This window comes from Colius striatus, chromosome 3 (assembly GCF_028858725.1).
Source record: "Colius striatus isolate bColStr4 chromosome 3, bColStr4.1.hap1, whole genome shotgun sequence".
Taxonomy (NCBI): domain Eukaryota; kingdom Metazoa; phylum Chordata; class Aves; order Coliiformes; family Coliidae; genus Colius; species Colius striatus.
In genome coordinates, this window is record NC_084761.1 from 54334583 (window position 1) to 54349873 (window position 15291).

Below are 15291 nucleotides of genomic sequence, written 5' to 3' on the forward strand. Positions count from 1 at the left end.
CTTCCTGGAGTAGAAAGGGCTATTAATAAAGAAGGTGGAGGAGCCTGGATTCTGCTTTTTCTCATTCCATAATGGGTTGAGAAAACTCAATCCCAAGACCTTTTCCAACAGTGACCGGGAAAGGAAATATATTGGTCAGTCTAAGCATTTCTTTTGGCTCTCTCTGAAGGTCCTGGTTCTGATTTCAGTTGATTCTGTAGCAGGTCTGAAATCTGTAGAAATTCATATTTCAAAGAAGAAAATCCCTTTCAGCTATAAAAAGAACTTCACATTTGAAATAGCATATGTTAAATGAAACATTTGATCTTTTTCAAATATTTTTCCACATTGCAGCTATTCATAAATGAGATTATTTCAGTCAATAGGTTAGCTAAGTGAATAGTGAATATAGAGTGAATAATAATAAAAATGTTTCTAATGGAAAAATTCTTCTTTGAAAACTTCCAAACAACAAAACCAAATTAAATAAATTTTGAAATTAGAGACTTGTGGTATAACAGAACGGTGGAGGTTGGAAGGGTCCTCTAGAGTCAAACCCCCCTGCTAACGCAGATTAACCTCAATCAGGTCACAAAAGAAACGTATTTAAGTGGGCTTTGAAAAACTGCACAGAAGGAGACTCCACAGTCTCCCTGGGATGCCTATGCCAGGACTTTGTCACCCTCACAGGAGAGAAATATCTCCTCATATCCAAGTGGAACTTCCTGTGTTCCATCTTGTGCCTGTTACCCCTTGTCCTGTCCCGTACAGAAAATGACCCACCCTGTCCTCCTGACACCCGCCCTTTAGGGTTTACAAGTGTTGATAAGGTACCCCCTGCGTCTTCTCTTCTGCAGGCTAAATAGCCCCAGGTCTCAGCACCTGTTCTTATGAGATGTTCCAATCCCCTGATCCTCTTGGTAGTACTCTGCATTAGACTCTCTCCAGATACTCTCTATCACTCTGGAACTGGAGAGCCCAGAGCTGGACACAATACTCCCCAGGACAGAGTAGAGGGAGAGCAGAACATCCCTCTACCTGCTGGCCACACTCTTCTTGATTCATCCCAGGATGCCATTGGCCTTCTTGGCCACAAGGGCACATTGCTACCTCATGCTTAGTTTGCTGCCCACCAGATCTCTCTGATCCCTCTCTGCAGAGCTGCTCTTCAGCAGATCAACCCTCATCCTCTACTGGTGCATAGGGTTGTTCCTCTCCAGTTGCAGGACTCAGCACTTATCCTTGTTGAACCTCATGAGGTTCCTCTCTGCCCAACTCTCAAGCCAGTCAAGATCCCACTGAATGACAGCACAGCCTTCTGGTGAATCAACCAGTCCTCCCAGTTTGGTGTCATCAGCGAACTTGCTCAGGATACACTCCGTCCCCTCATCCAGGTCATTGATGAAGATACTGAATAAGACTGGCCCCAGAACTGATCCCTGTGGAACTCCACTGGCCACAGGCTTCCAACTTGTTTCTGTGACATTGATCACCACCCTCTGGGCTTTTTCATTCCCCCAGTTTTCAATCCGCCTCACTGTCCACTCATCCAAGCCACACTGCTTGAGCTTTCTGATGAGGATGTTATGGGACACAGTGTCAAAAGCCTTGCTGAAGTCAAGGTAGATAGCATCTGCTGCTCTCCCCTCATCTAGCCAGCCACTTACGCTATTTTAGAATACTATCAGGCAGGATTTCTGCTTGGTGAATATATGTTGACTCCCCCTTGGTTGACTTCTACTTCTGGTTGCCTTCTTCTTGGTTGCCTTCTGCTTTTATGAATCCACATTGATTTCCTGTGATAACCATCTTTTCCTTCATATTCTTAGAGATAGCATCCAAGATGAGCTGCTCCATCATGTTTCCAGGGATGGACATGAGCCTAAATAGCAGTTTCCAGAGTCCTCCTTCTTGCCCTTTTTGAAGACTGGAGTGACATTGACCTTCCTCCACTCCTCATGCACCTCACCATTATCATTCAAAAATGATGGAGAGTAGCTTAGTAGTAATGTCAGCCAGCTCCGTCAGCATCCCATCAGTACCCACAGATTTGTGGATATCCAATTAATGTTGTCATTTAAAAATATTCTATTGGTTTTAACAATACACTATGTTAATAAATTATAATATATGCAGGTAAGATGAATTTTTTGAGGCACTGTGGTTTGGTGACAAGCTCCTATGGCTTTAATTTTTCAAAATATATAAATTCTGTGTCTTATATTTTTAATTTACAGAGATATTATCACATATAAATAGTTAAGAATTAGGAAATTGAATGTAGGAATAAACATGTAGTGCTCACATGAGAGCACTAGAGAAAGCAGTAGAGTCTCACAGAAAAATCTCTTCTGGTTCCTGTGCTGTTCAACATAAATTGTCTGGAAAAGTGTAAATTGACAGATGCTTTTGATGATGACAAAAATATTCAGGATAGTAAAGAGATAACAGTGAGAATTATAAGTTATTTGAATTATTAGGCAACAAAGTATATGATGAAAGTCAATGTAAATAACTTAAAATTATGCAAGTTGAAAAAAAAAAATTACTTTACATAAATCCTGATTGTATCAGCTAGGAAAAGGACTTTTGGGTAATAATGGATAATTCTCTGAAAATGTCAACTAAGGGCCCAGTACTGGCTGAGAAAGTGAATTGAGTTCTAGGAAGTGTTAGGGATTAAAGAGAAAGTCATACCACTCTATAAATTCATGCTGTAGTTGCATCTTGAATGTAAGGTGCAGTTTTGTTCTTCTCACTAGAAAAAGAGAGGAAAGGATGGTCAAAGGTGTAGAACAGCTTCCTTTCTAAAGAACAGCTAAGCAAGGCAGAACTTTTCATGCTGGGAAAAAAACAAAATAATTGAGATTAGGGCACAGAGATCTCTTAAGTCATGCATGGCACAGAGAATGGACATTGATTTTTCACCTTCTTTTCCAATAAAAGAACTATGAGACAGGCTCAAGACAGTTAAAAGGAGATTATTAGAGTGTATGCAGCTTAGCTATGGCATTCCTTGCTGCAGAATGCTCTACATGGTTCAAGTTCACATGGATTCCAGAAAGCAACTGAAAGCAAAGGAACTTCTTGGAAAGAAAAAAAAAATCTATGAAGGTCCCTTAAATACTGAAGCATCACTTCTGGTTTAGAAAGTCCTTGAGGTGCAATGTCTGGGAGGCTACTGAGTATCTGGGGAAATATTATTTCCTGTTTGCTTTAGTCTCATATATTTCTTCATGAAATGAAGAAGGCCACTGCTGGACACAAGACACTGTTCTGTATGGACCTGTGGTTTGGTTATTCTTATGACTTACATGTATTTTGTCGTGTATTAGTAGGTCTCAAATTTTTGAACTACTGTATGTTTAAAAAGCTCTATACAATTCTAGTGTCAGATTACTAGAGATAGCTCAATTTCAAACTGCTACTTGCTATCACTTTAAATTTTTTTTCTGCTATTTTAGAAGCTAAAAATATTTTTTAATTTTTCTACTACTGTCTTCTTACATGGCAGCTCACACTGTTTTTAAATTCTGTTTTTGTATTTTCAGATTGTCTATTACTCTGTCATGCCCTTTGGACTTGACCCTGTTTCCTATGGATACACAGCGCTGCAAGATGCAGTTGGAAAGTTGTATGTAAATCAGTCTGTGCATTAAAACAGCTGCCTTTTAAGGCTTGCTTGAGAATCAAACAAAAAATGATGAAATCTCTATTGTTTCTAAAAATATTGTCAATATTTTTAATAAATATTGAAATTAATAGTTGCCAGTTCCTACGCACATACATTTCCCTACCAAAAATATTTCTTATGGTTATGGCATCATGCAGTGTGTTTTTAGCTTTTGCTAGCAAACATAATGGCAGCAGATGAATTGTATTAAAACATTTAAAATAAACTTAGCAAAATGGAAACACATATCATTTGGAAGAAAGAATCCATGGTTTCCCCACATAGTTTTAACCTCCACAGCCTGTGCTGCTCTGTGGGTTGTTGAAGTTCAATTTATTCACTTGCATTGATAACGTATGTTATTGTTTGAAAATCAGCTGATATGGTACCAAAGCAAAAGTATTTGATGCCAATACATTGAGGGCATTTATTATAAAACCTTTTGAAAGGAGTTTCACAATGTGTTGTGGATGTAGTCAGGCGTACTAACTTACCTTACCAATCCTTTGTTGATCTTTTAAGCAATTTGATCTTAGGAAGGGGCAGGCACATCTGATTTCTGAAGGGCTTCATGCCACTCAGGAAGTTACAGCCAAAATGTTTCTGAAACCCATCTTCTTTTCTGCACCTCAAGTACAAGGTTATATATGCAAGTACAGTCTTTTCCCAACACTCTGATCCTTGGTGATTGTGCTTTCATGGTAATTCTGTTTCCCCGAGTAAGGACAACTGTGAAGCAGAGAGAAGGATGGTGGCTTGTTCCGGCCCGTCTCTGCTATAATACAAAAAATATTGTTCATTTGCTACTCCACTAGGTCTGGTGGAGAAAGTGAGAAGTGAGGTTAGGTAACAGAAGGAAGAGCAAAGAGGGGATGAGGTTAATAATAATAATAGAGTGATATTAGAGCTTTATAATTTAGTTTTTAATTGCCAACATTTGCCTTTACAATTGTAGTATGTCCATAGCAGTTTTGTCCACCAATAATATGAACATGCATTAGCCAAAAAAAACTTCTTAGGGTAAACCCAAATGATTTTTGGGTTAAACTGGAGTTAGACAATATTAATGGGATTTTGCTCAAGCTTTCTCACTCTGTGTTGCTTTACAAGCATTGCAAGGTATAATTATTTAGGGAAGTACTACTTTAAAAAAAAAATCTCAATAACTTTGTTTAAACAATCTTATTGTCTCTCTCCAAGCTAAGTTTATATATTCCAATTCTGGAACAATTTGTTCCTTTGGAAAGACAGTGTGCACTAACTTTCTTCTACCTTTTAATTCAGTTGTCAAAAGCAAGAATGGTACCTCCTGTCTGTCCCTCCAGTTCCAACAGTGGGGCTGTTTTCCCTGTTAGCCATTGTCAGTTTTCTTCTACTTCAGTTATTTTCAGATCAATGTTTTGTTTCTAGTTACTAGATTTCCAAAACCAAAAAGGCCACCAGTTTTTACCAAGCTTTTCTCATATCTTCAGTTATGATCCTCAGTTCTACATGTTCCCTACAGACAAAATTTTCACTGTCCAGTAATTGTTATCACAAGACATCTTGGCAGCTTTGTGACTTGCTGAATGTTGTAAGGGGATGAGACTGATTTTATGAATGAATCATTAATCAACTTTTTTTGTCATATCATCTTACATCATGGAGCTTTGAGGCATTGTGATTTTTATTGAGTTGTGAATCTTAGAGAGGTTGGCTTATGAACAATTTACCTTTTTTAATCACAACTGTTTTTTGAAGATTAAATTAAATGAAAAAAAAATCTGTCTAATGCCTGCAGAAAAAGAATCGTTCTTTAAACTTTTTTCAGAGGCTTTGAATTGCAAAATGCTGCATTCCACGTCCATCTTTTTTATGTTTCTCCATCTCTTTTCCCTTTTAACAGACATTATCTCTGTTTTAGTTAAGTTAGTCCTTAATAAACAGAAGGTAGCAGAGAAAAGTTGTGTAAAAAACATGATTATTATTATGCATATTTAATCAATATTGCTTTATGATTTAATATTTTGAGCCTAACTTTCTTTGCCTGTCACGTAGTGGTGTTATATATACCGTGACTTAGACAATCAGATATATACTAAATCTGTTCATACTCAAGAGATCATGAAGACAATGAATAGATTTCAGCAGGACTGCACATCTGGTTAAATTCCTAGTCAAGTCTTTCCTGAACGGCAATGCTTTCATGAATCAGGGCCTTTAATCTGAACAACTAAGCAGGTTGTTTTGTGTAAAAGGTTGTTTTACACAAAAATGAGATTAAATTGTTAAATTCTTTCAATTCACAGATGTTACATTCTTTTGACATTACTAGGACTTATGACTGCTGTTAAAGTTCAGTATAATTTTCACGCCTTGATGAAACAGAGTATGAATGAATATGGAGGCTTCAGTGCTTTGGAATAGAGTTTTGCTTGCTTTATTTAAACAGCAAATACTGTAACAAATGTCTGTTAGTCAATGTAATATTGCTGGCAATGTGGTGTTCCACCCACCAAGTCCTAATTTAGGCCTACATAAAAATTCACTTGTGGGTTATATCCTTTCTTAATTTAATTCTTTGAACAGGAAATAGAAAAAGAATGAAAGAAATACAACACAGATGTGTTAGATTTTCTTGAATAGTTTACTGTGATTGAGATGGTTCTTGAAATGAATATTATTATTTTGTTCTTGTAGTTGGTTACACAACTGATGACTTAAGGTTTATCTGGCAGTCTGGAGATCCTGTGCAGCTCGAGAAAATTGCTCTGCCTCAGTTTGATATTAAAAAGGAAGATATTGAATATGGTAACTGTACGAAGTACTATAAAGGCACAGGTAGGTAATATAAGTGATTTCCTTGGTAAAAAACTTTAAGCTTCCTTCAATTACTGTTTATAGTTAGTGGCTAGTATACCAGTTTATGTCTTACATTTCATGAAATAAAACAGATTACTTTTAACTGACAAGGAGTTCATTAAATAGAAACTGTTATATGTGATTACCGCAAACTAATTCAAGTACAGAAACATATAAATTGAAGATGAGATTAAATTTTTTTCTTGGGATTGCTTACACATCTTGTGATTTTATTGTCACTATTTTGTTTCTATAGTCCTAATGCCTATTTATGCTTGAAATTGTCTCGCTTTTCTGGAAGGATGTTCATATAGAATTATGCCACTTGCAGCCAAGTAAGATAGTTTTGGATTTTCTGGTTTAACTTTTTTTCCCAGAAGTCAGTAGTATTAGAGTATAACTTCAAATACTTCACCCTGCAGGTTCTTCCATTCTCTATGTTCTGGAAAGCCTGTCATTTTTGAAAGCTGCTGTATTTATATATCCTATGATTATTTTCTGAGTGTGGACATGAACTTATCCAATCATTTCCATACTCTGACTTCTAATGATTTATGTTTTCTATCTTAATTGATTCTTGACTATACTTATATCCAAACTACTCATACTATGGCAACAGCAAGACTTTTTAAAACAACAAAAGTCAACAAGATGTATTTTAGTCAATGTTCTTGCATCATATTAATAAATCTCCCATTAAAACTCAATGGGGATGACTGTGGTGCTGCAGATTCTGAGGGTCTTCTTCAAGTTTTTCATTGGCTATTCAGCTGAAGTCAAGGGTTTGTTAGTTGCAGTTGCTCCTGAGCTAGATCTCAAGTCTGAAGAGATCTCAAGTAACCTTAGCACATCTCAGAGTTAATGAATTTAACATGAAAAAGATAATGAAAATTGACATGAGTTTTGGTTTTTAACTGCAAAATTAGTGAGTTCCCAGCCTAACTACATAATACAGCATCTCAGGTGATTTGCCATTTTTAAGTAATGTGAAATCAGCTTTCCTCAGGAAAATTCTGCACGTGTGAAAGCACAACCAACAATTGGCAGTAATTGCATTTAAATCTGCCAGGCTATAGTAGAAGCTTAATTAGCAGTTACAAAAGTATTTTATTCTTAATTAACAATGAATTTACTGAAAAAAAAAATTAAATAGTGACTATTCTGTTGAGGGGAAAAGGAAATACTCAAGATTGCTATCTTGTTATTGAAGTTGTTAAGATCATCTTGAGTTTTTCCCTAAATCAAAAATTAAACATTAAGTATTCTTCAAGTATTTTTAGGAATCTTAAAGAAAAATCTGAGAATTGTATACATTGCTGTTAAATAGGAAAGAAAATCAGTGGTGTTCTCTCAAGTTGCAGCACCTTGTGTCCACAAGTTGAAATGACACTGCGCAAAATGCTCAGTAAAATGATCACATTTTATATATCTCTATGTAATTTGAATATGCAAAGAGTATGTAAGAACCATCAGATTGAGTGGAGTGATAACATGAGACTTTTTGAAAGTTTTCACGATTCTTTTATTGCAAGACTTTTTATGTTTAAAAATTAAGAACATCCATGTTAATCTCATAATCAAGACTGGAATTAATACTTCATAATATGCATGCAATATTTTAGTACTCTGAAGTATTTTCAAAGGATGTTTTCGGTAATCAGCAGTTGTTTGATTTACTTTACAATCTGCAGGTTTTGTACACATACTTAAGATGAATTCAGTTAAGGATTTTGTCAGGTAATTAAGAGGCAGTGTTGCATTTGTAAACAAACTTTCAAAATTGTGGCTTATGTAGAAGATTGTTGCAGATTACAAAAAATCTTTATGACATTTTATCATACCTACCTAAGCAGAAGGAGGGTCAACAAATTTGAGGTGACTTTTTGTGGCAATAAATTGAATATTTAAGTTCGCAAATTACCTGTTCTTTGTTTATCGATATGTAGAATCATAGAATCATAGAATGGTAGGGGTTGGAAGGGGCTTTTAGAGATCATCTAGTCCAACCCCCCCCCCGCAGAAGCAGGTACACCTAGATCAGGTCGCAATGACAGATCCAAGTATGCCCTTGTGAGCTCAATGTTGAGGGCAGTAGGTACTATGCTCTGCTTGATGGAAGGTGATTTAAAGGCATACAGAATGCATTTCTGGCATAAAGCATCCCCCATTTGAAAACAAAACCTAAAAGTATCCAGAAACTATTCAGAAATTATTGAGGCAAAAATTGCCAGACAATAGAGAATAGAGTGAACTACAAAATATCATATGCTGTCTTCTACACAGGAAGAAGCATATTTTTCCTTAATATTTCTTAGTTGTGTTGTTTTGATTACTGTATGCCCAAATATCACTTTTAAGATGACCTATCTTTCTATGACACTTAACTGCTAAAATATAGAAGATCAATAGCTATATTTTGACAGATTCTGTCTTCTAAGTCAGCTTTGCACCAACTTGATGGATAGATATAGACTGATCTGAATTACTAAATTGTCCTAATGTAACAGAGGAATGCCTTTTCATTGTGATAGAATAGCTTATGAAGTTGTATTTACAATGCTATTGTGTTCACATAGAAATGCCAATTCTGCTATTTGAGTGAAAATCTGAACAGAATTTGTTTTCTGGCTATTGGACTTCCTACTCCATCTCCAGCAAAACATCTAGTATCTGCAGCTTTATTTTTTATTGAATACATCTTAACAGATATCTTCTGAAATGTTTATGTGCTTTTGATCCTCATTTTAAAAGAAGATTTGGGTTAGTATTCCTAGTGTTTAAAAATTTACAATGTTTTTAAAGTCTTTTTTTAAAAGTCTGTACAAATTTTAGAAGTCACCTATACCAGCTTTCAGTACTGGGGACTTCTCTGCTTAGAGTCATATTCAGATCAACCTCTTCCCGTTCCAAACTTTCTATGCTAATATTTATTAATTCCATCTCTTGCACAAATAAATGCACAGGTGAGATTAGGCTGGTATGACAGGTACACCCCTTTGCTCTTATCTTGACCACATCTTGAAACCAGCACGAAGATGAGAGTCACTTTAACTGACTGTTGCTGATGCATTGTGAAAAGATGGAGGGTACCTTATAGAGCATAGAGAGCACCATGTACCTGACCACACTTGATTGTTATATAGATATCTGTTTTGAACATCTTTTTCAAATTGAACTTTTCAAATTGAACTCTTTGCCTTTATATATATATATAAAAAAAAAAAATCATTGAATTTTTACTTTTAAATAGAAAAATACCTAGAAGAAATGGAGCAGAAGAGGTTGACCTACAAAGCACATTAAACATTAATGCATTTATTTTTTTAAAGGTTATTACACTTGTGTAGAAGTAATCTTCACTTTAAGAAGACAAGTTGGATTTTACATGATGGGTGTTTATGCTCCTACACTGCTAATTGTTGTTCTATCCTGGCTGTCTTTTTGGATCAATCCTGATGCAAGTGCTGCAAGAGTCCCACTGGGTAACCTGTGTTTACACATACCATCACAATCCACTTGAACTCCATTGAGCCATTCTCAGTTGCTTTGACGACATATACAGGACACTGAAAGCAACTTCACTTCCATTATCCACTCACCATTTTCACTGAAACTTCCTCATTCCTAATGCTGTAGAACCTTAACCTGCACGTTAATACTTTGCTTGATAATGGTTCCAGTGTTTGTGTGATGAGAACACTGTCTCTGCTCCTCCCAACCCAGACAAATCTGATCATGTACAGGTACAGGTGATGCAGCAAACACTGCAGCAATGTGCAGTTTATAGGAATTTGAACATTTGAATAATAAATAAGAAACCAGGAGGATGAGTAAGCCTCTAAATAGCTACCTTGAGGAGCATTTTTTTCTGAAGATTAATAGAAACAGAATGATAGCTGGAAGAGATTTAGCATTCTTTTACCCAATTGGCTTGATTTTATTAAAGACTGAGTTCATGAGAGCACTTCAGGCTTGTGCATTCATGCTGCTCAGCACAACACAGTAGGCAGGCCCTTCAATTATTGTGAAATAGTAGGACATGGAGTTAATCAAAACAATATTATCATGACTAATTGTACATGGGACCCTTGCTCTGGGGTGGCCAAACCTGCTGACCTCAAGAGATCAACAAAGTGCAGAGCCAGGCTCTTGCATACTGTCACTCCTCCTGTTTACATTCCTTTCCCCATACCATGATCTTTCCTTCCCTATACTCTTTTTTTCTGGCACTCCCACCTCCCCAAGTCCATACTTTTCAAATCTTTTTCATGTTCTAGGAGCTTTGGTGCACCTGTTTTCTAGCGTTCAGGGATCCAGTTGCAGAATCACTCCAGCTACCTATTTTCCTCAGAAATCTCTCACCCACACTTGAACCTCCACACCCCTACAGGACATAACCCCTGGGCAGGGTCACATGTGTGAATATGTGTTGATAAGCACTGGAGACCCATTAAATCAGGACTAGCCGCATCTGTGTCTGTGATCTGCAGTCTTGCAGCAGTGGGTAGCTGAAGTACCTACATTAAGAGCCAGCTGCCCCCTCAGTGCTCCCATCTCAGGTCATGTTTCTCCTCCAGTGATATAACACAGGATGTGAAGGTCCTTGAATGCATCCAAAGGAGGGCAACAAAGCTGGTGAAAGGGCTAAGAGGAGCAGCTGAGGACTTTTGACTTGTCTAATTTGGAGAAAAGGAGGCTGAGGAGTGATTTCATTACTCTCTGCAGCTTCCTGAGGAGAGGACATAGAGAGGGAGGTGCTGAGCTCTTCCCCCTGGTACAGAGTGACAGGATGCATGGCAGTGGCTCGAATCTGCTGCAGGAGAGATTTAGACTAGACATTAGGAAGCATTTCTCCACCAAGATATGCTCAAATACTGGAAAAGGCTTCCTAGAGAGGTTGTCAATGCCCCTAGCCTGTCGGTGTTTAAGAGCCATTTGAACCTTAAAATGGCCTTAAGAACATGCATTAACTTTTGGTCAGCCCTGAATTGGTTGGGCAGTTGAACTAGGTGATTTTTGTAGATCCCTTTCAACTTGCAGTAGTCTGTTCTATTCTAGAATCTAGAGAACCATGACTGGAGTATTGCTCTTGCCTTGTGAGCCATTTGTTGGCTACCTTGCTCTAATTAAATGTAACAAAACCACTATTTCATTATAATTTTTGTATCTTTTATTTAGGGGCCTATTTAAGAATACATATCATCTCTTTTGACCTTTAAAAATATTAATGGCTACTTGGAGAGGAGTCACAATCTGTATTAGTTTGATAGTAGGTAACAAATATAATCTCTTGCCTTGAAAAGTAGCAAGGATACATTTAATAATATGAAACATAAGACATTTTAAGATAAAAAGTATGGTGAAAATGTAATATGCATTAAATTATAAATATAAAAACAAGAACAGGAATAGTGAGCCCCAATACAATAAAAATCTGACCTGTATTTCCACTTTTATAAACCTGCACTTCAAATAGCCAGACAGGCTTATTAATTATATATTAGATTTAGAGGAATCATAGAGATGATTTATATAACATGGATGTCTTTATGACTGAACATTTTTTGTTTATTTGTTTCATTTATAACAAGGCTTTGTTGACTCTTTTTAGATAGTAACATTTCTGAAATAATGCGTTTTCAAAGACAGTAACCACTGGCCTTGTCATGTGACTTTTCCTGGATCCCCAGAGAAGCAAAAAACCTCTAAGTCTGACCATCCTTTAGTCATGAGTCAGTATTTAGTAATGCAAGTTGTTAACACTGTCACTGGGGTAAGATTTATCTTTCTCTATTTTACAAGAGGGCAACTTCTAGGTACATCCTTGAAGATAGTTGACCTTAAAATCTAACAAGATTAACATTTACGTGTCAAGTGAATGATATCTAATTTTGAGAAACTGTTAGCAATTGCCACTATGCTCTCAATGGCTAGAGACAGATCTCATCAGATAAAAAGTTAGTTCAGATTAGTTAGTTAGTTCAGAATATCTTAATGCAGTCATCCCTAGAATTAAGTATAATGGGCTACTGCTCCCCATGGCAAGGAAGTTTCCAGGTGATTTAGGACACTTGTCAAGCCAGAAAACAGAATATGTGTTTATAAGATGATTCATGTTCTGGGAAAAGGATGTATGTTTGTAAAAAAGACCTGTGTCCTTGTAGGAATTAAATAAGTTGCAAGCCCTATTTATACTTTCTCATTCCACCCAGCTAGATCATCTGGTGGTAGGGAAGTCTACAAAGGACTGGTGTCTGGACAGCTGTGGCTAAGAAACATAAAAGCTGACATCACCGAATGCTTCTAATACATGTTGCTGTATCACTCTTCAGTTCTTTACAGGTGGAAAGCATGCCACCACCTGCTTAAAAAATTCCTTTCTTTCCTTCAATGCCCTGTGATCCCCAAAGGAAGATCTTCCCCTGGGCCTGTAGAGATCTGAGGAGCATCGGGCTTTTATCCCCCCTCAGCAGGCTGAGAGCATGCAGCATTAGTCCAGAGTGATGGCTGGGGTACAACAGGGTAACTAAAAGGTTGTAGTATCAATCAATTATGTATTCCCCACATAAAAGGGACAGATAAGTTTGCAGACAGGTATGCCCCTCCCCATTACTCTTGTCCTCAGATTTTAGTTCTAGTCATTTCATTTTGTAAAATTGTAACAAATGTAAGGTCTCAAAGGAAATATAAAGATACATTGTTAAAATTGTAGCACAAAGGAGTGACATGATTATGTCTTTTAGTTTATGAAGTTTAATGAGAAGGGAGTGTATTAGAGATATCAAATTATAAAGAATGCAAGACAGAATATTGTCTTATTCAGTAACATTAGATAGGTGAAGACAGACATTTTGAAAGCAGTAATATAAACCAGAAAATACTATTTTATACAGCACATAATTAACCTGTGGAATTCACTGCCAGGAGATGGGCCAGTAGGTTTGATGGATTATAAAAAGGGAGATTTACTTGTCTGGCAGCATGTAAGTGCTTTGTTGGACTGGCATTTTCAGATATGTGGTGGTTTAGCCGTGGCTGGGTGCCAGGTGCCCACCACATCATACTATCACTCTGCCTCCTAAAGTGGACAGGAAGAAAAAATATAACAAGAAGTTCGTGAGTCAAGATAAGGACAGGGAGATCACTCAGCAATTAGTGTCATGGGCAAAACAGACTCCACTTGGGGTGAAATGGTTTGATTTATTAACAATCAAAACAAAGCAGGGAAAGTGAGAAATAAAACCAAATCTTAAAAAAACTTCCCTCTTCCTGCGACTCTCCCTCCTCCCCACCAGTGGCACAGGGGATAGGGAATGGGGGTTACGGTCAGTTCATTACAGATGGACTTTGCCACTGCTTCTTCTCAGGGGGAGGCCTCCTCACACTTCCCACTGCTACAGTGTGGGGTCCCTCCCATGGGAGATAGTCCTTCATGAACTTCTCCAGCATGGGTCCTTCCCATGGGTTACGGTCCCTCACAAACTGCTCCGTCATTGGGCCTCCCATGAGGGCAGCTTCTCACACCCTGCCCCAATGTGGGTCACCCACTGGGAGAACAGTCTTCAGGTACCATCTGCTTCAGCCTGGGTCCCTCACAGGATCACAAGTCCTGACTAAATCTGCTCTGGCATGGGCTCCTCTCTCCCCACAGACTCCCAGGTCCTGCCAGGAACTTGCTCCAGGGTGAGCTCCCCACAGAGTCACAGCCTCCTTCAGGCATCCACTCGCTCTGGTGTGGGGTCCTCCATGGGCTGCAAGTGGATCTTTGCTCCCCAGTGGCTTCCATGGGCTGTAGGGGCACAACTGCCTCACCATGGTCCTTACCACAGGTCACAGGAGAGTCTTTCTTTCAGGATCTAAGCACTCTCCTCCCTCTCCTTCTCCATTTACCTTGGTGCCTGCAGAGATGTTTTCACATTCTCACTCCCTGTTGCTGCTGCCATTTAGCAACTGCCCAGCAACTTCTTCCCCTTCTCTAATACATTATTCACAGAGGGATTACCTCAGTCACTAATTGGCCAAGCTTTAGTCAGCTGGGGGGTCCATCTTAGAATTGACTGGCATTAGTCCTATCAGCTACAGGGGAAACTTCTGGCAGCTCATGGTTTAAAGAAGCCACCCCTATAGCCCCCTGCTATCAAAACCTGGCCCAGGCAAGACCACTGCACTGTATGTAACCTTAGGTGGTTTTTGTAAAATAGCAGCTCAGCACAATCATGCTTTAAGCTGTGAGCTAACTAACCTTACTGATAAACTAAACTTTGCCATCAAGAGGGATGCAAATCTAGGGGAAAAAATGCAGAAGTATTTCCTAGAAAGGCCAGCTTTCCCTTTGCTTTGCAAGTGTGCTTCTATCTGGGTTTTTTTTTTTTTTGTTACCTTGAAAACCTAGAAGTTTCTCAGACTCTGAGAATGAACTTTTTGTCCTAGGAATCCAGATGGAAAATAACAGCACGTCACCATGACCTCAATTGCTCTGCTGAACAAATTGACAACAGCTCAACTAAAGTCTTTTCAGCTAGTAGAATTTGTAAAATGGTATTGTAGAATTAAGCTTGTAAGGTCCAGCATTTTAAGTCCTACAAGATGGTTGTATAAATGTTTTCAGCACCAGGTGTGAAAATATTACTGTATAAAGATAGTAAACACTTTTAAATTTAGTTGGAAAAAGATCACAATATCAAAGATATTGATCCAGTCCATATCATTGACTAATTTGATTATTCAGGGTAAGGCTGCCTTTCAGAAATCGAGTGTAGACGTGCATGGTGCTTAGAGAACAAACAGCAAACGGGTCA

The 15291-nt window shown here is 37.9% G+C and overlaps 1 protein-coding gene across 1 annotated transcript in view; it reads left to right on the plus strand.

Annotated features, from left to right (window-relative positions):
• GLRB (glycine receptor beta) overlaps positions 1-15291 on the plus strand; it is a 52346-nt gene that overhangs the window by 24861 nt on the left and 12194 nt on the right. The window contains exons 5-7 of the mRNA XM_010206494.2: positions 3531-3613; positions 6332-6472; positions 9823-9975. Coding sequence (XP_010204796.1) covers positions 3531-3613; positions 6332-6472; positions 9823-9975 — 377 coding nt within the window. The remainder of the gene's footprint in view (positions 1-3530; positions 3614-6331; positions 6473-9822; positions 9976-15291) is intronic.